This window comes from Micrasema longulum, unplaced genomic scaffold (genome assembly GCF_059751315.1).
Source record: "Micrasema longulum isolate JH-2025_06_02 unplaced genomic scaffold, ASM5975131v1 h1tg002181l, whole genome shotgun sequence".
Classification (NCBI taxonomy): Eukaryota; Metazoa; Arthropoda; class Insecta; order Trichoptera; family Brachycentridae; genus Micrasema; species Micrasema longulum.
Genome location: NW_028279346.1, coordinates 26,119 through 49,308, shown reverse-complemented (window position 1 = coordinate 49,308; position 23,190 = coordinate 26,119). Strand labels below are relative to the sequence as shown.

Sequence of the window (23,190 nt, the reverse complement as noted above, 5' to 3'; positions counted from 1 at the left end):
AGCGACGACGGCTTGAAGTTTAAACTATAAAAATAATAAATATACTATATATTAAAATAAGATAAGCTATAGATTATACAGCGCTGTTTCTTCATGTAGAGATGGTGAGAAAATACATGTTTCAATCGTCATTTTCCTGTCCGCCCCCAGTGGTACATAAGGCACTACGCCAGCACATTGCAGTGTATCTAGTTCATTTTCGTTATGTGAAAATATTTAAATTTTATTAACTATTAAATATCTAAATTTTGTAAATGGGGTCTAGAATTTCAACCGTCCATGCGCTCTGTAGCTGCAAGACTTGTTATAATCTAACTCTTATTAAAAAAAACGAATTTTTTTACTATTCAAATACTAAATTTAATTGTCAAATTAATATGTAATGTAAATGGGAGCTAGATTTCTTATTGTCCACGCGCTCTGTAGCTCCAAGACTTGTTATCTAACTCCTGTTTGAAAAAAAAAACTAGTTTTTTACTGTTCAAATACTAATCTTCATTGTCAAATTGAAACAATGTAAATGGGAGCTAAATTTCTTACTGTCCACGCGCTCTGTAGCTGCAAGACTTGTTATTATCTAACTCCTATTTTTTAAAAAAACTAGTTTTTTACCAATCAAACACTAGACTTCATTGTCAAATTAAAATATAATGTAAATAGGAGCTAGATTAGATTTCTTACTGTCCGTGCGCTCTGTAGCCGCAAGACTTGTAATCTAACCTTTATTTAAAAAAAAAAAACAGTTTTTTTACTGTTTAAATACTTAAACTTCATTGTCAAATCAAAACGTTATGTAATTGGGAACTAAATTTCTTACTGTGTTCATGCGCTCTGTAGCTGCAAGACGTGCTGGGATATTTATTTACTGTACAGCGCAGCGCCTTCGAGGTGATTTCCACAAAAATGGCGCTGTATAAATTACCCAACTATAATACGATCAGTCTTCTTACTCGGATTTCGGATTTGCTTTAGTCATCCTGTCTACATTTACATCCAGCCATAAGTTTAGACAAAATGTTTTTTTGGTCAGTTTACGTTTTGGAGTTAAAATTTGAGTGAGTTATGAGCGATTTTGAAATGTTTCAAGTGTAAAATGTACACAGTAACCATCCACTTTATTAGATGTACGACGAGAGCCGTTTGTAGAAATTGTAAATACATATTTTTATTATATAATATTTATATTACGGTCAGCAATAATAATTTTACGCATGAGAATTATTTGTTCGTAGCGTCGTAAGACTACTTTATTTTTGTTTAATTTTAATAATATTATTTGTACTCTAGTTCGAGTTTAGTTAGCGTAAATTTATTTGTACTATAGGCGAGAGCATTATATTCAAAGGAGACGTGTTTTGAACAAATTGAATTCATAAATAAAATAATTTAAAATATATTTTGCATTTTTATTTGAAGCCAATCGATACAAAATCAGCAGAGAATTTAATTAAAGTCACATATGGTGGGCCGATATATTTTTTTCCAACTTTGAAATGAAAGGGGTCTAAAAAGTAGCATTTTGGATTACTCGGAATGCGAAAAATATCAAATCGATACTACTTTTGGCCCCTCAACCAGAGCTTGAAGTTTTCGAAAAAGTTATTTTTTAGCGCTGAACCGGCTGTCATTTTGTATTTAAGTAAGAAAATCAGTCTGATTCAATTTTATAACGTGCATGAACCTTATTAAATAAGCATCTAAGGGCGTGAGTTGCGCTTTGTTTTGTAATAAATGGGTAGCATTGTTTCAATGAGCCGTTGTTTTCGTCAATATTAGCCGGGCGCTCGACAGAATCAGTTCCGGGGAGTGTAAACTTTTTGCGTTTCGGTAGTTTTAAAACGTGTTCAAATTTGCAATGCGATTAAGTTATTCTTTACTAATGAAATAATAATTTTATCAATTTAGATGATTAACAAAATGTTCAGACAGTGATAAACTTCACACCTCGGTTGAGGGACAAAAATAGTATGTAATATTTTTAAAATAATTTTAACTTTAAATGTGATCCAAAGTGCAACTTTTTAGACCCCTTTCATGTCTAAAAAAATAAAAAACTTCATACATCATCGGCCCACTAAAAAGCTAATATAACCAAACTTTGTGGGTTTATTTGCAAAGGTAGCTACCAACTTAAGCGGAGAAAATAGACACTGCTTTAAAAAATACAATAGGACATATTGCCCGATCACTACAGAAATGTGAGAGTGTGCGTGGACGTCTAGTTGAGGGCCGTGCTGGTGAGCAGGGCGACTCCGCGCTCCAGGAAGGAGTGGGGCTCGTGGCCCGCGGCCACTCCGAGCCGCACGGTGAGCAGCAGGTCCGTGCGGTGGGCGTCCAGGTACACGGGCAGCGCCAGGCCGCTCGGGTCCGAGTCCTCCGGCCCCCTGCGGACAGACAGACACGCTGATATCGGGGGGGTCTCAGGGTGGGTGCATTCGGACGAGTCGAATAGGATCGTATGGACAGCGTAAGAAACACTCTGGACGGGGATTTCATTTTTGAGATGGAAATATGGAAGTCTAGACTATAGACAGGGCTTACGGCCCGTCGATGCTGGTTTAAGTAGCCACTTCACACACTGTGTTACATTCACCGTTCTGCCCATGTTTAATCATCCACAAAAGAGGAAATCCTCTGTCATATTTTTAATTCCCATCTAAAAATGTTTTTCCTCTGTTCTGATCTGAATAACTACCCGGGGAGGAAACCCAGCCGGTCTGCAAACATTTGGACACACTCAAAACATTGTTGAATCAACTAACTGGTAAAGAAGTATAAAAAATAGGAAATTGTTTTCAGGCGTCGCCTGGTAGGTGAATCGCTTCACCAGGATGAATCTCACTCGCATGACAAAGGTTTCGGCTCCTTTTATTAACCATATTCTGAGTTTGTCCAAACTTCTGTAGACAAGGACTGGATTCAACTCCCTGGGAAGCTGTTTATATTAACATATTGGCAAACTCAAAATATTGTAACATTCCAGTGAGTGAATCCAGTCCTTGTCTACAAAAATTTGGACAAACTCAAAATATTGTTGACAAATCCACCTGGTCCATGAAGAAGTAAAGAAATTGAAAAAATAACATTTTCAGGCGTTGCCTAGTCTAGTATGTAATTCAATTAGACGAATCTTACCCGCATAAATAAAGGTTTCAGCTCTTTGACTTCACAAACATCGACAGATGAAAGAATCGAAGGAATATAGATGTTCAATATGGGCAGGATGGTGAATGTTACACAGTGTGTAAAGTGGCCACTTAAACCAGCCATTGACAGGTCATAAGCCCTGTAGATGCCTAGACTTCTATATTACCTTCTCTTAAATGGTCTTCATCTCTGTTGTAATATGTTAATTACTTTTTATTATTTTGACCATCGCCTAAGTAGGCATCTTGAAGATGCCTACTTAGGCGAAAGCGCTCGTTGGTCAAAATAATAAAAAGTAAAACTTAATCAAGAGTTTCATTGATAAGTTTATTTATAATGTTATCATAATAATTAACTATGGAGTTTTATCAATAAATATCAATAGTATTCAAATATGATTCAACGCTGCTTATGGACTATTTTCAATTCTACGATGTCAACTAATGTTTCCTCATTTATATCTGATCGATACAACCAAGTTCCACGGTGATTTGAATCCGGAGAGGTTCACAATGGAGTTGTTTCTTACCGGACCCAGCGGATGAGGGTGGTGGGCAGGTCCACCATGATGGTGGAGGCCAGCAGCAGCTGGTTGTTGCGCACCTGCGCCCCCTGCAGCTTGAGCCCCACGACGCGGAAGGTGCCCCCGTCGGCGTCGCTCGCCGCCTGCCCCGCGTCGGGAATCGTCACCTGCGCGCGAACACAGATCGGTAAATGCAGGGTCTCGAGGATGCTTACGTATCTCCTGATGTAGCCAGTACACATTGCGTCTGACAAATGTGGACAAAGTGTTTTTGCAGTTATTTACTAGGAAAAGGACAAAAGATCCTGTTTGCTGCACACCAAAATAAAACAGGGACTAGTTTGAGTTTGAGTATCGTCTGTTGTCTTGTTAACCTCAATAATAAGTTAAGGAATGCTATCTTTAACAATGTTTGATTATGTCCAAATGCTTGCAGACTGGCTGGATTTCCTCCCTAGGGAGTTGTTCATTTTTAAATTTATTTCAACAGAGAGGGAAAACATTTTTGAGAAGGGAATATGGAAGTCTAGGGCTTATGACCTGTCGTTGGCTGGTTTAAGTGGCCACTTTACTCACTGTGTAACATTGCCTAGACTTCCATATTCCCTTCTCAAAAATATTTTCCCTCTCTGTTGAAATATAAATATGAACAACTCCCTAGGGAGGAAATCCAGCCAGTCTGCAAGCATTTGGACATAATCAAACATGGTAAAAGAAGAAGTATAAAAATTGGAAAATTGTTTTCAGGCGTTGCCCAGTAGGTGATTTGGTTCAGCCGGATGAATCTCACCCGCGTGATAAAGGTTTCAGCTCTTTTAATTCACAAAAGTCAACAGATGGAAGAGTTGAGGAAATGTGGATGTTCAAACATGGGCAGAATGGTGAATGTTACACAGTGTGTAAAGTGGCCACTTAAACCAGCCAATGACAGGTCATAAGCCCTGTAAATGCCTAGACTTCCATATTCCCTTATTTAAGGTATTCTCCATCCCTGTTGTAATTTGTTAATCTTAATGACTCGCGAGGGGGTGAAATCCAGTCTCTTGTCTACGAACATTTAGACAAACTCAAATATTGTAAAATAAACCTACATGAATTTGTGAATTAAAGTATGTTTACTGTTGATAATGACAGTTGACGACGGGCAATATGTCGGGGCCGCTCTAGGCATCCATGTAAAGTTTGAGTCTTCATCGAGTAGAGATCGATTCAAATTTTACTCGAAAATAGCAATTTTAACCTTGAAATCGCATCTAAAATGACGTGTCCAAATTTCAGGCTGCTACGACTCGCCGCTTCGGGGATGTGAATACAGCCCATTGTTTTGCTGCGAACTGTGGCTTATTTAATACTTAATAGTCGTATAATGGTTTTTCTACGATTGGGCTCCTCTAGCATGCGCATTATTACTATGTTTGAAAAAAATAAACATGTAATAAAAAAAAACGGTAAAATTTTATCCGCACTCAATGTCAAATTCAAATTCATACCCTGAATGTCTGCTGCTGACTGTCCTTTGGATAAAAAATATAAAAAAGTACAATTTGAATCGGGTTGTGGTCCCGTGACGCCGACCCACGGCTCCGAGGTCATTGGTTTATTTTGGCGCCCGTAAAGGGCCGGGGGGATGGGGGGGGGCGAGAAGCGCCGTTGCAGTGAGAGAAGGCACCCACCTGCAGATGCAGCTCCTCCAGGGACCAGCTGTTGGCCTGCGCCACGCACTGCCTGGTGGCCGTGATGTACGCCTCGGGGTTCAGCAGACCGCCGAGCCACACCGGCAGGCTCTGAACAAAACAAAAACCACACAATTCATTATATTCGGGTTCATTTCAACAACAACAACAACAAACCATCACGCCGTTTCCCCGTAGGAGTAGGCAGAGAGGATTGAACGCCAAAACACTCCATCTTAGCGTACAGACCTCACTTCCTCTACATTCATACATCTTCTTATGCACGCACGCCGATTATTCCTACTTTTGACATGTCCATCTTCGAGTGTTTGATGGACTCGATCGTGCCGTGTCTTTCTCGGTCTTCCTCGTTTTCTGCATCCATCAACATTTGCATCGTGGATCCTTTTAGCCGTTCTTTCGCTGTCCATTCGCTCCACATGTCCGAACCGACGCAGCACCCCTTTCTTGATTCTGTCAATGATGCGTGTCTCAGCCTTACACACTTCGCGGATCTCGACATTTGCGCACCTATCGTGCGTCGTTTTACCACACATTCGCCTGAGGGATTTATTTATTGACACTTTATATACATATACAATAAATATACATATAAGGGCGGGCATATTGCCTTAAGGCAATTTCTTCCTACCTACCCAAACCGTTCAGTTTGAGAAAATTATAAATACATGGACATATTGAATCTTACAATTTTATACAAAAATTAAAAGCAAAGATTAACAAAAATAAATATACGTATAAAAAAAAATAACACTTTACTATGAAGAGAGGAGAGGGGATGGGAAGGAAAGAAGAAGGAGAAAGGAACAATTTAAATATTTAGATAGTGACATTTCAATCTTGACTTAAATGTAAATAAAGAAGGGGCGTCTCTAACATTAGTGGGTAGATTATTCCACAATCGAGCGGCTACTACTGTGAAAGAGGATCGCATTTCGACAGCATTCAACCTACTTTCATCATTATTTTTCTATTTTTCATTAGTTGGAACTAGAACTCCGTTGTGAACTGCTAGTTTGGCCTCCTGCGATAAACATTTGTTTGCCAAAGTAGAATGGCTACATAAGCTCATTTAATTTATTTATTTAACTTCTAAGATATATTTGTACATTGTCGGGTTTGTCGCCGAATGGCGAATTCTCCCAAATAGCCGATAAAATAAAAGGTGTTATTTATACCATTTTAGATCTAAATCTGTTGCAACAGAGAGCAGAGATCCTAAGTCATTAGAACAATACAACAATAAGACAATTAATTATAAAACAATTTCTTCATAATACTGTCCTACCTATCTACGTTCATTTAAAAATACAAATGACTCCTTTTTTCCTGTATCACGTCAAATTACTCAAATATCAAAAGTAATGCACAAGTCTATCCGACATCTTAATCAAAGTAAAATAATAATAATCGAAAATTTTAAGCTACACTCTACACTACGCACACAGATGCGCAACTATTAACATCTTGTACTTGTTGGTAGTAAACAAATGTATTCAAAAGTGAATTTTCCACACTTCCTCTTTTCAAAATAGATGGTACAGAAATTCCATTCATGACTTCAGTCAAAAACTTAGGTATTATCATTCACAAGCATTTAGAGTGGCACGATCAGGTTAACGAAGTTAGTCGTAAACTTTATAGCAGTTTGCACTCACTTAAAAGATTACAGAATTTCTTGCCAATTAATGTTAAGCAAACATTAGTCCAGAGCTTACTTCTTCCACTCCTCGACTACGCGGACGTATGTTATCCAGATGCTAACTCTGAATTGCTCGATAAGTTAGAACGATTGCAGAATATCTGTATTCGTTATATCTTTAATCTTCGCAAATTTGACCGCATAACCGAGTAGCGCACGCAACTACACCGGCTCAGCATCAGGCATAGAAGAAACATTCACATTCTATCACTTCTTCACAATATCCCACTTCGCCTGTTTATCTGAGAGAGCTCATCCAACCTCTTTCACAACACGGACTGTCTCTTCGTTCTAGTAACGAGAGAACTCTTTTAATACCCCGTCATCGCTCTAATTTTTTTGCCTCCTCTTTCACAGTAGTAGCCGCTCGACTGTGGAATAATCTACCCACTAATGTTAGAGACGCCCCTTCTTTATTTACATTTAAGTCAAGATTGAAATGTCACTATCTAAATATTTAAATTGTTCCTTTATCCTTCTTCTTTCCTTCCCATCCCCTCTCCTCTCTTCATAGTATAGTGTTATTTTTTTTATATATATATTTATTTTTGTTAATCTTTGCTTTTAATTTTTGTATAAAATTGTAAGATTCAATATGTCCATGTATTTATAATTTTCTCAAACTGAACGGTTTGGGTAGGTAGGAAGAAATTGCCTTAAGGCAATATGCCCGCCCTTATATGTATATTTATTGTATATGTATATAAAGTGTCAATAAAAATAAAATAATAAAACATCTACGAGGGAACAGCCAAATGTGAACCGAGTGTTTTGACAGTTATTTACTAGGAAAAGGGCAATAGATCCTGTAAACTGCATACCAAAATAAAACAGGAACCCTTCGAGTTTGAGTATCGTCTATCATCTTGTTAACCTTAATGATAAGTCAAGGAATGCTATCTTTGTCAAGTTTTTTATATTTTAATTTTTGTGCTGTTACGTGTTCACTTAATTGCCATGCTTACTACTTCTTTGCTCGATGTATTATTATTGTGTTATTTTTTAAAATCATTCTTATATTGTTGAAATTCCATTCGTCGATGCGTTTTGTAGCTGCAAGACTTTTTGTGATGTTAGCTATCATATTAAGTAAATGTAATCAACTATCAAATATCTAAATTTAGTAAATGGGGTCTAAAATTTCAACCGTCCATGCGCTCAGTAGCTGCAAGACTTGTTGTAATCTAACTTCTGTTTTTATAAATTTGCTTTTTATTTTGTTTTTTAAAATATCACTTAAACTCTAGGCTAGATTTCTTACTGTCCATGCGCTTTGTAGCTGCAAGACGTGCTGTTATCTAGCTCCTATCATAATTGGAGATGAGGAACTATAATCCCAACCGTCCGTGCGCTCTGTAGCTGCAAGACGTGTTGGGATATTTATTTATTGTACAGCGCCCTTGAGGTGATTTTCACAAAAATGGCGCTATAAAAATTATCCAAAAATATATATTCAGCTCTTTTACTTCACACAAGTCAACAGACGGAAGAGATGAGAAAATGTGGATGTTTGAACGTAGGCTGAATGGTGAATGCTACATGATGTGTAAAGCGGTCATAAGCCATGTAAATGCCTAGATTTCGCTTCTCAATTTTTTCCCTCTCTGTTGCAACAAATTGAGCGTTAAAATTCCACTCGTCCATGCGCTTTGTAGCTGCAAGACTACAAACAATATTGGCCAATGTGGATTGAAGGCGCACGTTACCTGCAGCTCCTTGGCTCCCTTGGAGGCAACCAGCTCTGAGACCTGCTGGAGTTGTTTGACTCTCTGGGCGAAGTCGGTAACCCACTGAAATAAAATAAAAAAAACATATTGAAATTACGCATTTTGGGGTTTTGATTCAAAGCCAAACATGGTTGGCTAATTAGGATAGTACAACATAAAATTCATACCGGTATGTCCGAGGACGGACACAGCACCTTCCAATAATGAGCCTCTTTTTGCGGCATTTAAGGACGTGGGAAGAGACGAGGAAAAGAAGAAGAAAAAGAAAGACTCGGTACAAACTTCTCAGAATAGAAGGCAAAGGTAGGAATTGCAACATCTTAACCAGGGTGCAGTAGGTAGCAAATAAATTTGAGCGCCTCAACCTAGTAAATGTGCTATACACACACATATAGAAGCGTCGCCAGAGGGGGCTCGATAGAAACTTATAAGATACTCAATAGATTATTATGACTGCCCCTGCATGAGATTGACATATTTTAAAATATCAAAGGCAAAGGTAGTAATTGCAACATCTTAACCAGGGTCCAGTAGGTAGCAAATAAATTAAACGCCTCAACCTAGTAAATGTGCTATACACACATATGGTAACTGTAGTGTAACTAGAGGGGACTCGATAGAAACATATAAGATACTCAATAGATTATTATGACTGCCGCTGCATGAGATTGACACATCTCAGAATATTAAAGGCAAAGGTAGTAATTGCAACATCTTAACCAGGGTCCAGTAGGTAGCAAATAAATTAAACGCCTCAACCTAGTAAATGTGCTATACACACATATGGTAACTGTAGGGCAACTAAAGGGCAATTTTCGATGTCATAACTGGAAGCTCCATCGTCCTAAGACGGCTTCCACAAGCGAAGAGACTGGAAACTCGCTATCACAACGCTGCAAGAACGGCGAGAAAGCGGTGACCCGATAGAGACATACGAGATGCTCGATAGTCACTATAGCTGCCCAAATTTGGATCCCATGTTCGAGCTTAAGCGAGACGCTCGTCTTCGAGGCCACAGTCCCAGGCTGGAGAAAACGAGATTCAATCTAAATCCACGGAAGCATTTTAGGTGTCTCCTCATCTGCCCTGCAGAACCTACATCGATATAACAAATAATAGAAATGAAAATTGTTGAAAGGTTTGGTTCTCTCACCTGTATGACGGTGCAGGCGGGGGCCACGTTGTACCTGCGCCAGCCGGAGGGTAGTAAGCCCCTCACGAGAGCCCCCACCATGGCTCTGCTGGCGTTGGTCTGCTTCATCTCGCCCTGCAAGAAACAAGTGTCACGCGTCAATTATTTCCAAAATACATCAAATTAACAGTGTTCACAAGAATTCCTGGACTTTTTTCTCATGTGATTTAAAACGAAAAACAGAATATTCATATTCAATTATTACCATAGCATACCATATACCACTAGCACACGCTTGCAGCACGAACGAAAGGCCGCCCCTAACGCGGCTCGATGAGCTACTGGCGAAAGTACTGGCAAAGTATTCGCGCGCGAGACGCATGAAATTGTCTCTCTCGCTCTCATCTTTTAAAGTGATCCAACAAGTGATAGTCAGAGACAGCAACATCTGGAGAATACGGCGGGTGGGGTAGGACTTCCCATTTCAACGTTTCTAAGTACATAAGTCTCGTTCGCTTTCGCAACATGGGGGCTTCCTGTCATTCATGTCTGTCTTCAATCATTCCCATGGTTTTGAGGCTTTTTTAAACTACTTGTCGAGTCACTCCTAATGATCGAGCCAATTCTTCTGGACTTTGACACGAGTCTTCATCAAGTAATGGCTGAAATTCTGCATCTTCCAAAAAAATATATTTCTTCCACCAATATGGCTGTCTTCGACATAAAAATCAGCGTTCTTGAAGCATGGAAACCACTCCATATCTCCACATCTTTTACTGATAGCGGGCTCGTCATAAGTATTTGAGAGCATTCGATGAGCCTCAGCCGAAGATTTGGTTTAATTACCTTTATGAGTCCAATCACCATTGTTGCAAAGTCCGAGGACAATGGCGCGTGATAACTACTTTTAACTACAGTGACATTCCATCTTTCCTGCATTCTGCTTCAAGACTATGGCGTTGTAAACTGAAAAATGGGCACTGAAATAACAGACGTTCGATACTCTGCGAAGAAATATCATCGCGTAGACAATAGTCATCATTCCTTCATTTAAACCTGTATCAGTGGCTCTCTGAAGCCATCTACAGGAAAACGACGGGAGCAAAGTTGTACACCTGATCGACTCGGGCAGAAGAGACGAGACTTATCATCATTTCTGTTTTGGTAATATAACACGCAGAGTCACACATACCTTGCAAATGAGGGCTACGTCCTGAAGGTCGCTGACGACGTCAGTCAGCAGCGAAGCTCCGGAAGCCACTTCCCGCTCGAAGAACCGGTACAGGGGATCCTTGATGTTTTCCACGGTACGGCGCAGAGTCTACAAATACAATTTTTAACTGGTTTTAGTTTTAAAGCTGGTTTAGTTTTGCCATTGGTACATCAATGGATGGTGATTTATCTCTGATTTTTGATAAAATTTCACAGATAGATAGATTCTAGAAATCATTGATTTTACTATAGAAAAAACTCCGTGCGCGCAAGACGCGCCAACGCATATAGACACGCGGCGACGCGTCTCGCAAATTCCAATCAAAAGAGGGAGTCGCCGTCGGCACGTTGACCCAGGGTAAAATTGTAACTCACAGGGAGACTCTTGGGTAGGAGATCCAACCAGAGTGTGGCGGATTGGTGAAGCGTCTTCATCCAAGCCGGTCGCCCGTCTCCGACCACGGACAGCTCTGCTACGCCTGGAACCGATAAAAACAATTATTTTTTGGTTTTAGAACTGGTCAAGAACAGTTGACCCATGCCGATCCACCTTCATCCTACACTGTGTTAATAGCGAAGAGATCCATGTAAAGCCGGAAGATCTATCTCAAAGAATCCGGAGTCTTAGACTCCTGGCGACGTGGCTGGGAACATGCAAGAGAGATAGGACATCTCATACAGCATTAAGTATTTTGAAAATGTATATAAGGTCGATCTCAGTTCTACGTTTCTCCGATGGAGGCAGATTGAGAAATTGCTCCATTTCAAAATAGAATCTGAGCAACCATTCCAGTTTTTAAAATTTTAATTATAATTTGGTAAAAATCTCACATAAATTAATAAAGGTTTAAGCCCTTTCACTTTATGAAAATCAGTAGACGGACGAACAAATGTGGGCAGATAAAGCGATTTGTTCGTACCTTGTTCCTGTTGGCTGGCGTTGTAGGCCAGCTCCTCCTCATCCTCCAGCTGCTGCATGTTGAGGAGCTTGGAAACCAGGTCGGTTCCTTGGGTGGTCAGTAGCACCTGCAACAACGTACGAAATGCAGTCGGCACATTCTGCCAGTCTCAACTGGGGTTTCGCAGGGCTCGTTCCTTGGGCCAGTGCACATAACAAATCAAATTACAACTCGATCTAGTGACAAAGTTGCAATAGATCGCGTTGCGCTCCCGAGGCTAGTGCTAGGGCTCGAACTCCACTCTACCCCGACTTGATTCTTATTTCCTAATAGTGAGTTATTTACAATTTGTCAAAAATCCTAAAAATGCAAATATTTCTTATTTTTTATGAAAAAAGAGGTGATCTGGTGACAAAGTTGCAATAGAGTTGTGGGTCCATAGTCCATGATCGATGACACACACGCACAAGTCAGCGTTTTCTATAGAATCCAATACAACATGTTATGCAACTCTAACAGCATTGCACCTAAAGACGAGAGCGTCGTCTTGCAGTACATTGACATTGTTCCTACCATGGAGATATGAAGAACAAAGGAACGTGGCCTATACAGAGACCACAGGGCGCAGTCGACGCCCAGTCAGTCAGCCAAGTTACTCAGTTCCAGCGTGTAGTTCAAGTGCAGGTACTTGAACTTCTCATAATTCATTATTTATTCGTCGTGTAATAAATACGCATTAAGCAGCAACCTCGTGTCTTCTGTCAATGTCTAACTGGGGTAGGAGCTCCACCAACCCACAACAACCTAATCCTACAGAGTCGATCTAGTGACAAAGTCGCAATAAAAAAGAAACTAAACTGAGTAGCAGTGTACACTGCGAGAGACTATTGCTATTTTAAACGTGTTAATATTATTTATCCACCAGAATTAATACAGTTAGAGTTGCATAATACGTTGTATTGGATTCTATAAAAAACGGGTACAGGAATAAGTTAAAAGAATTGCCCAAACTTCAGCATACCTTCTCGGCGTTGTTGGGCAGCCCGAGCCAGGCCGGGGTCTGGCGGTCGGAGAGGTTCTCTATCCACTTGAGGAAGTGATCGCGCCGCGTCCCGTCCGGCATGGTGATGTGGCGCTGCCCTCCCGCGCCCTGAAACACGAAATCCGTTCACTCCGGTGCCGCAAGTGCCAGGGCTGCCGACCCTCCAGGAAACATAGCCACGACAGAAAGTCTTGGCATACAGACCTCGCTTCCTCTACATTCATACAACTTCTCTTGACATGTCCATCTTCAAGCATTCGTTGGACTGATCGTGTCATATCTTTCTCGATCTTCTGCATCCATCAACCTTTGCAATATTGTCGATAATGCTTGCTTGCCTTGCACTATTTACGGATCTCGACATTTATTTATATGTACGCCCAATGGGCATTTTTAAAGACATATTTATCCATAGAAAATTATAATAATGAAAAGTAAAGACACAATGGTATATAGTAGACTTTGTGGGAGTGGAAGCGGAGAGAGGTGTTTATAATTGAATTTGATTCAGTGATCGTTTGAAAGAAGACAACTTGTTATCAAAGCAATCAAGACTGGTATGTTTTGTTGGCAGACCTGAGAATTCTGGGCATAGGGGAATGGAAACCATAGTTAGTTCTATGGTTATCGGTATAAAAGAGTAAATTTTTTGCGCATCTATCGTACATAGTTTTACCTCACATTCGCCCGAGAGATCGCATTTCGACAGCATTCAGCCTACTTTCATCCCTGTTTTTCGGAGTCCATACTTCGCTCCCATACACCGAGGCTCCGTTGTGAACTGCTAATTTTGCCTCTTACGACAAATTCAAGTGCACAGTTCACTCTGTTCCCGGCACTCACCCTCCTTTTCATCCCTAGTAAACATACTTCCCAGATGCATAAGTTCCTCGACCTGTTTTAGTATAACCCCCATTCACAGCGATTTCACATTTAGTCATACTTTCATCTCTTGCAAAAATCATCACATTGGATGTATCGACGTTCATCAGCAAATGGCTTCCCTCGCATACAGCGTAGACCTTTGTTACCAAGAATTGCAGTTCCCCTTTGTTGTTAGCAAGAAGCCCGGCATCATCAGCATACAAAAGACAATTGATAGTTAAACCACCCATTTTTGCTGCCATTGTTAAGCCTTTCAGTTCTTTCATACAGCTATCTTTGTAAAGTCTTCCATTTAGAATTGGAGACTCTATATATGTATTTATTTATTCATATTTTTCTCTTACGAACTATAATTAATAGTAAAAATAATGTGTCCTCACTGGGGTTACCCGTGCCGAGGACACTTAACAATATACTTTTTTGAAATGTTTTTACATTTGAGAATAAACAAAGAAGACTAACTTAATAAACAGAGATAATTAACAAAATATACAGACAGTTTTAAACACTACGTATTTATGTACATCTATATTATTTATATTACAAAAACAAAAACCTGGCATAAGCTATACACTTGTGGAGCAGTTGATTCAATATTGGTTTGGGCGAATGAGACAATCCATTTTACTTCTACCCAGCTCCACTATCCATTTTTTTATAGCCTTTTTAAACATTTTCTCGTTACTAATTGATTTAATAGACAGTGGAAGTAGGTTATAGATTTTAATTGAATAATACTCAAAATCCCTTTGTCCAAAAGTGGTATTAGTTTGTATTTGTTTAAGTTGTCTTTGTGTTGAGGATCTAGTGATCATATTATTTGTATGTGATGTATTGTTGGGGTTATGTCTTTCATTTGAGTATTGTTCGGCGTATAATTGGTTCGGTGTCATAAGTTGTGATTTGTGGAATATTTCTTCGGTAGATGTCTGTATCGGGACTCAGTATTTCTGCACTGGGATAGTTACCCCGTCGACGTTGGCCACGAGGGCGAAGTCGGGCTCGAAGCTGCGCGGGGTGAACAGCTTGCAGAGGAAGGAGTGCAGCAGGCGCTGGTCGAAGGCGTTGTCGATCTTGCCCCCGTAGATGCACTGCGAGAGCAGCGTCACCAGCGCGTCCCAGGGCACCTTCTCCGGCGGCAGGTTGGTGCGGCCCTGTCGACAGATAAACGTACACAGGTTAGTGCTGTCATGATGACGATAGAATAAATAAATAGACGATCGGCGCACTCACCATGGCGGTAGCTTCTATCCACGTGTCGAGAGTATCGCACGCCACTCGCAAGTCGCTCTCGTTGAACTCGTAGTGCTTGGCCCAGCCGAGGGGCACGTAGCGGAGACGCTCCTGAACAATTCCTGGAAGCAACGGCAAAATTCAGGTAACTCATATTATCCATTGTCCATTCGCTCCACGTGACCCATTTCTTGATTCCATCGATTATGCGAGTCTCAGCCTTGCACAGTTCGCGGATCTCGACATTTGTGCGCCTATCATTCATCGTTTCACCACACATTTGCCTGAGGGATCGCATTTCGACAGCATTTAACCTACTTTCATCATTATTTTTCAGATTCCATAATTCGCTCCCATACATTAGAGTTGGCACTAGAACTCCATTGTGAACTGCTAGTTTTCCTAATAAGTAGAATAAAAACAAGTACCAGAAAAAAAAAAAAATGATATTTCTCTATAAATAAAATTTGATTGGCACTCACCGTGGAACCAGGCCAGTAGGAAGTAAAGCCGAGCACGCTCCGAAGGTTGCTTCATCATACGAGCCGCTGGCACCTACAACAACCGACAAATTTTATATATTCTCCAACTTCCACAAAAACATAGAACTGATATCAAAAGCAAAGGTAGGAATTGCAACATTTTAACCAGGGTTCAGTAGGTAGCAAATAAATTTGAACGCCTCAACCTTGTAAATGTGCTATACACACATATAGTAGCGTACCAGAGGGGACTCGATAGAAACTTATAAGATACTCAAAAATCACTATGACTACCCCCTGCATGAGATTGAAGCATCTCAGAACATCAAAGGCAAAGGTAGGAATTGCAACATCTTAACCAGGGTCCAGTAGGTGGCAAATAAATTTGAACACCTCAACCTAGTAAATGTGCTATGCACACATATAGTAACTGTAGCGTAACCAGAGGGGACTTGATAGAAACTTATAAGATACTCAATAATTACTATGACTGCCCCCTGCATGAGATTGAAGCATCTCAGAATATCAAAGGCAAAGGTAGGAATTGCAACATCTTAACCAGGGTCCAGTAGGTAGCAAATAAATTTGAATGCCTCAATCTAGTAATTGTGCTATGCACACATATAGTAAATGTAACGTAACCAGAGGGGACTTGATAGAAACTTATAAGATACTTAATAATCACTATGACTGCCCCCTACATGAGATTGAAGCATCGCAGAATATCAAAGGTAAAGGTAGGAATTGCAACATCTTAACCAGGGTCCAGTAGGTAGCAAAAAAATTGGAACGCCTCAACCTAGTAAATGTGCTATACACACATATAGTAACTGTAGGGTAACTAGAGGGAACTTGATAGAAACTTATAAGATTCTCAAAAAATACTATGACTACCCCCTGCATGAGATTGACACGTCTCAGAACACCAAAGGCAAAGGTAGGAATTGCAACATCTTAACCAGGGTCCAGTAGGTAGCAAATAAATTTGAACGCCTCAACCTAGTAAATGTGCCATACACACATATAGTAACTGTAGTTTAACTAGAGGGGACTGAATAGAAACTCTTAAGATACTCGATAATTACAATGACTGCCGATGTGCGAGATGTATCAATTAAATCCCAACACCAATTTACGGGGTCATAACTGGAAGTTCTATCGTCCCCAATGCCAAGATAAGCTTCCTTTCCAGCAGGGTAGTTTCAGACTGGAATAAATTGCCGAGTCTAGTTGTCCATTCCACTTCGGTCAACCGATTCAAAGACCGTTTGGATGCTTTTTTTAATGAAGATGCACTTGGGCAAAAAGCAGTACACGAGATATGGCCGCATCAGCAATGGCTGTAATAATAACAGTATTTTTAAATAAACAAGTGATCTTTTTACCGTTGTAAAAGTCCTCAGCAGATTAGCACGGATGCCAGGCGGGGGTTCAAACACAAATATTCTTCCGGCCCTGAAAACAAATACATTATATATATATATATATGCTGAATACTTTCACCTGACATATAGTGCGATGACCGATAAATCGAGTAATCATTTTATTATTAATATTATTGTTATTTCATTAATTTAAAGCTGATATGCTTTAATCTGTTTTAACAAAAGTTAGCTGTTGGCGCACTTCAACTTTTCCAAACAAATCTAGTCCATTTTTGAACGCATTAAATCTACAAATTGAGATCATGATGGCAAAACAAAGACGACATATCTTCACCTTGACGGTATAGTTGAAGATAAATTCTCTCCAGCGATTACGAAGATACACAACCTTATTAAATAAGCGTCTGATCGTAAGGGCGTGAGTTGCAGTTTGCTTCGTAATAAATGGGTAGCATTGTTTTAATGAGCCGTTGTTGTCGTCAATATTGGCCAGGCGCTCGACAGAATCAGTTGCGCGGAGTGTAAACTTTTTGCGTTTTGGTAGTTTTAAAACAGGTTCGAATTTTTAATGTGATTAAATTATATCTTTACCAACAAAATAATAATTTTATCAATATAGATAATTAACGAAATGTTCAGACAGTGATAAACTTCACACCTCGGTTGAGGGCCAAAAATAGTATGGAATATCCAATGATCCAAAATGCAACTTTTTAGACCTCTTTCATTTTGGAGTCTGAAAGAATAGTTTTCTTCCATCCACCAGGACTGACCGATGGACGGTCAACGGTTAAAGACGGTGTCGCCCGTCGGGTTACCTGAGCAAGTTGACGGGCAGCTTGGGGCTGACCTCGGCGGTGAGGAAGAGCCGGAAGGAGGGGTGCGGCTGCAGCGAGTGGAGCTTCTTCTCCAGCTGGACGAGCCACGCCGGAGCCAGGTGGACGTTCTTCAGCATCACCCAACTGCCAAAAAGGAGGAATCACAATCGGGGACATGTCAATCTATCATTTTTTCCCTCAACATTTAAATAAATTGGCTTAAAACAGTAATTTACACATATATTGAGATAATTTATATAGCGCCATTTTTTTGAAAATCGTCTAAAGGGTGCTGTACAATAAATAAATATCTCAGCACGTCTTGCAGCTACAGAGCACATGGACAGTTGGGATTCTAATTCCTTGTCTCCGATTATGATATATTACAATTATGATATATAGGAGCTAGGTTACAGCACGTCTTGCAGCTACAGAGCGCATGGACGGTAAGTGATCTAGCCCCCATTTACATTTCGTTTTAATTTGACAATCAAGTTAAGTGTTTGAATGATATTAAAACAAAAACATAAATTAACATATTACAACAGAGATGAAGAAAATTTTAGAGAGGGTAATATAGAAGTCTAAGCATCTACAGGGCTTATGACCTGCCATTGGCTGGTTTAAGTGGCCACTTTACACACTGTGTAAACGCATGCAAAAAAATCAAAATTGTCAAATTAATCACTCTCTAGAGTATATAGAAGATTCAGAATACCACCCTAGTTCATTTGCTGGTAAAATGTCAAGCGTGAATTATGTCAGTATGTTACCGTCCGGCTTTGCAGGCCATGTTGATGGCCCTATCGGCCTGGTTGAACCCTTCGGCGGAGCCGATGGCGATGCTGGAAATCTGCTTGTTCAGCTCGGTGGCCAGGTCGTCCACTCGCCCTGAAACACGCGATAATAGTTATGTCCTGCCGGTCAAACAATTTTGCGATTTTATGGCAGAGATCACTTTGTGGATCCACTCGCTCTGACACACGCGAATTATCGTTAGCGAATACTATTAAGTTATGCCCTGCCGGTCAAAGACTTTGAGACTTTATGGCAGAGATCACTTTGTGGTTGTGGATCCACTCGCTCTGAAACACGCGATAATAGTTATGTCCTGCCGGTCAAACAATTTTGCGACTTCAAATTTATGGCGGAGATCACTTTGTGGATCCACTCGCCCTGAAACACGCGATAATAGTTATGTCCTGCCGGTCAAACAATTTTGCGATTTATGGCAGAGATCACTTTGTGGATCCACTCGCCCTGAAACACGCAATAATAGTTATGTCCTGCCGGTCAAACAATTTTGCGATTTCAAATTTATGGCAGTGGATCCGGAATATTAAAAAAAAACTGCACGTAAAGGGTACGAACGAGTATAGAGTCAAAATTATTTTTTTGAATACTTCTTTGATAACATTACTCTGATTGGATTATATTCAAGTGTTATAACAGCATATAACCTGCAGATGTGTAAGCAATTAAATAATAAAATGACTAATCAGTAAAAAAAGTCAACTCATATCAAAAGATTTTAACAACTTTTGTCGGCCTCGTGGTGTAATGGTCAGCGCGTTCGCCTACCATTCAAGAGGTCTCGGGTTCGATTCCCAACATGGATGACAAGAAATATTCATTTAAAACCGGACTGGCACCTGAAGCGTAAGACTGATCGTCTCACCTCCATGCGACAAAAATGATCAAGATACGCTGCGATTGGTGCACCGATGCAGTGCCCTATGCACCATTAGGTGAAGAAAGGTTCTGATGATGATGATGATCTGAATTAAACATTTTCAAAACACTGAATTTTTTTAATTTAATGTTGTATATATCCTCGTTTTTTAGGCACGTAAAAGCCTTATAGGCGTGAAAAATTAATATATATTTTTAAAAAGGCTTGCGAACTTTTCGACTTGCAGTTTTTAATTACTATCTCTTAAGCTTACCGGTGTCAAATTACGTTGACATGAAATATTCATTTTGAAACTGGACTGGCACCTGAAGCGTAAGACTGATCATCTTGCCTCCATGCGACAAAAAATATTTTAGTATTTTGTTAATGTACTCGTTTTCTATATGACTCTTATGCACGTATAAGCCTTATGGGTGTGAAAAATTAATAAAAAATTAAAAAAGGCTTGCGAACTTTTCGACTTGCGGTTTTTAATTACTATCCCTCTGTGTCAAATTATGGAGAGAGTGATGGGACCTTTGAATGCAAAAATAATGTGGGGGCAGTTACCGCTGGCGTCGAAGCCCGTGACGGAGCAGAAGATGGCGGGCGTGGCGCCCGACAGGTCGCGCTCCACGATGCGCGCGAGGTCCGGCTCGCGCTCCGCGCGCGGCATGAAGCCCGCGCCCAGCACGGCCGCCACGAGCCGCTGCGCCGCCGCCGTCACGCGGTCCGGCCGGAACGCCTGCGGACAAACACACGCGCGCGTCAAATAAAATACATGAAATCAGCACAAACCATTGTCCAGAAGCCGCATACGCACTTCAGACAGAAGGCGACCCAGCTACTCATAAATGAGTAGGTTTACGTTTAGACCCATTGGTTTCTTTGTACATAATAGGTTGTAAATAATCGCTTATTTGGACGATTTGCCCCTGGTGTACAGTACCTGGATGATGAGCAGCTGGTACATGTGTCCGGCGATGACCGAGGGCGTGTCCCACAGGACGGGCACGCACTGCTCCGGGGCGGCCTGGCCCAGCCAGGTCACCAGGTCCTGGCCGGCGCTGGCCACCTTCTCGGGCAGCTTGCGCAGGGCGGGGACCCTGGCAAAAGAAACAACACGCGGTGAACGGCTGCGAGCACAACGCAGGATTCCAGCAGAAATCTCGAGCAACAACCCAAGAAGCAACTTAGCGTTTTCTTAATTAACATATTACAACAGAGATAAATAACATTTTAGAGAAGGTATTATAGAAGTCCAGGCATCTACAGGGCAGGGCTTATGACCTGTCATTGGCTGGTTTAAGTGGCCACTTTACACACTGTGTAACGTTCACCATTCTGTAGGTGAAATAATTCAATTAGGTGAATCTCACCCGCATAAATAAAGGTTTCAGCTCTTTGACTTCACAAACATCAACAGATGAAAGAATTGAAGGAATAAAGATGTTCAAATACGGGTAGAATAGTGAATGTCACACGGTGTGTAAAGTGGCCACTCAGACGCCTTGACTTCTCGGCACTTGAATCCGCGAAGTTCAACAGACTGTGAAATAATTTGACTTTGTATAAATAATGTAACAATACCTCTTGCTGAGTCGCACCATGGCCTCTTGCTGCTCGCTGCTGAGCCCCTCGAGGGACGAGGACACGGACACGACGCCCTCCTTGCCCCGAAGGAAGACTTGGAACTCCTGAAATGATCATCCTCGTTTTAATCTCGGTTTGTCACAAATTACTAACGATTTTATGTCTCTAGAATGTGTGATGTATGCCTGAAGAGCGAACTGGCGATGAACGAAAGTAAGTCAAAAGTGATGGTATTTGAAAGGGAAGTGAGCTTACTGACTGCATAATAAATGTAAACAACGAACGTATCTAGCAAGTAGAAGAATTTGTGTATCTGGGAAGCGTGTTTTCATGAGATGGGAGAGTAGAAAAAGATGTTGAAAGGGAGTGAATGTGTGCGGCAAAATGAACGGCGCACTAAGCGGCGTAATTGCCAATAAAAATATGTCAATCGAAGCTAAACTGGCAGTGCACAGAGGAGTTTTAGTCCCGACAATACATAAGTATGTATGGAAGTGAAACATGGAACTGGCAGAGGAAGGATGAAAGCCGAGTGAACGCGGTTGAAATGCGATCTCTTCGATGAATGTGCGGGAAATCAATGTATGACAGGGTTACGAATGACGAAATCAGGCGAGAGTGTAAATCTGAGTCAAGTATAATTGATAAGATTAAGAAAGGGTCTCTGAGATGGTTAGGTCACGTGGAACGAATGGATGACGAAGGAATGGTGAAACAAGTATATATGATTAATATGTATTTATAAATGTAAAATGTAATAATGTATAAAATATAATATAAATATGTATGTGCAAATATATATGTATATATGTGTGTGAATGTATGGTAATGAATGCATTACAAGTGCCCCGACTCAACACGGATTTTCTAGCGAGTCGGAGCAAGTTCACAGACATGGGTCGTTCCTGATTGTGTCGCTATAAACTGTGTCTCTGTCCTTAACAAATGTATGTATAATGTAATTAATAAATAAATAAATAAAAATAATACGGCAAAACTGAACGGGACGACCGAGGAAGACGTGGCACGATCAGATAAACCAAAATCTCAAGTCTGGTCAATGGTCTGATCAAAAGCAGACGAAGGGCATGTATGACAAGATGTATGAATGTAGAAGAAGCTAGGAATGTATGCCAGGATAGACGTGTGTGGCGGTCCATTCTCTCTGCCTACCCCCATGGCGAAATGGCGTGATGGTAGTGGTAGTAACTAGCGATTTTTACGCTGGCACTGGGCCGGCAATCGGAATTTGGAATCTCAAATTCGGTCAGCAATTCAATTATTCAAAAGTATATATGAGTTTACGTGCCGCAAGGGCATCTGCGGACGGAGGGGTAACAGAATATCGGTAACCTGCTCGAGCTGCTCGTCCTGCACCCTCCCCTTGAGGTGGATCCGGCAGAGCAGCAGGGCGAAGGTCAGGCGGTCCGTGTGGAGCATCCCCCGGGCGACGCGCTCGTAGCAAACCTGGGGAAGAGACACTTCATTATTATTTTTTGAATTAAACAAACATCTCGGATTTTTTAATATTTTTTTTATTTTACTTTTTGTGCATAATGTTATTTGTACATTGGCGGGCTTATTGCCAAATGGCAATTTCTTCCAACCAACTAATGAAATAAAAGTTTTATTTTTATAATTCAAGTCACAGAACATATTCAATAGAAAAAAACATACTCAATGGGAAAAAAGAGGAAAGAGGAAAAAGGAAAGGAGGAGAGATTAAGGAAGAGAAAACTACCTCATATCGAGGATATTAACTTATTTCATTAAAATTAAAATACAGCCCACTCCGCTAGATAATATCGTAGAAGCCCTAGGGCTTCGCCCCCCGCAATATCTCGGCCAGCACCCGCGTGGGAATTCGTTTCCCCATCAAACGTATTAATAAATCTATATTTACAAAAGGCAATGTTCGTATGTGTGTCCTTGATGGACTAAATAACTACTAGACCGATTTATGTGCGGTTTCCAGCGAAATGATGAGCTTTGGCCTGCGCATTTATATAGCTCCTAAAATCTCCAATCTAATTAATAATGGCTC

The 23,190-nt window shown here is 40.6% G+C and overlaps 1 protein-coding gene across 2 annotated transcripts in view; it reads right to left on the bottom strand.

Moving 5' to 3' along the window:
• Positions 1 to 1,396: 1,396 nt before the first annotated feature.
• The window catches only part of LOC148272817 (dynein heavy chain, cytoplasmic-like), a 40,459-nt gene continuing 18,665 nt past the window's right edge, over positions 1,397 to 23,190 (bottom strand). For both annotated transcript variants that reach the window (XM_088239533.1, XM_088239532.1), the window contains 20 exons: positions 22,500 to 22,613; positions 21,144 to 21,250; positions 20,503 to 20,659; positions 20,124 to 20,298; positions 18,655 to 18,772; positions 17,882 to 18,025; positions 17,064 to 17,133; positions 15,679 to 15,751; positions 15,197 to 15,318; positions 14,932 to 15,117; positions 13,058 to 13,186; positions 12,058 to 12,163; positions 11,513 to 11,616; positions 11,118 to 11,246; positions 9,947 to 10,060; positions 8,773 to 8,856; positions 5,344 to 5,454; positions 3,677 to 3,837; positions 1,696 to 2,384; positions 1,397 to 1,580 (listed from right to left, as the gene is read on the bottom strand). In XM_088239533.1, coding sequence (XP_088095659.1) covers positions 2,219 to 2,384; positions 3,677 to 3,837; positions 5,344 to 5,454; positions 8,773 to 8,856; positions 9,947 to 10,060; positions 11,118 to 11,246; positions 11,513 to 11,616; positions 12,058 to 12,163; positions 13,058 to 13,186; positions 14,932 to 15,117; positions 15,197 to 15,318; positions 15,679 to 15,751; positions 17,064 to 17,133; positions 17,882 to 18,025; positions 18,655 to 18,772; positions 20,124 to 20,298; positions 20,503 to 20,659; positions 21,144 to 21,250; positions 22,500 to 22,613 — 2,370 coding nt within the window. In that variant the 3' untranslated portion in view covers positions 1,397 to 1,580; positions 1,696 to 2,218. The remainder of the gene's footprint in view (positions 1,581 to 1,695; positions 2,385 to 3,676; positions 3,838 to 5,343; positions 5,455 to 8,772; positions 8,857 to 9,946; positions 10,061 to 11,117; positions 11,247 to 11,512; positions 11,617 to 12,057; positions 12,164 to 13,057; positions 13,187 to 14,931; positions 15,118 to 15,196; positions 15,319 to 15,678; positions 15,752 to 17,063; positions 17,134 to 17,881; positions 18,026 to 18,654; positions 18,773 to 20,123; positions 20,299 to 20,502; positions 20,660 to 21,143; positions 21,251 to 22,499; positions 22,614 to 23,190) is intronic.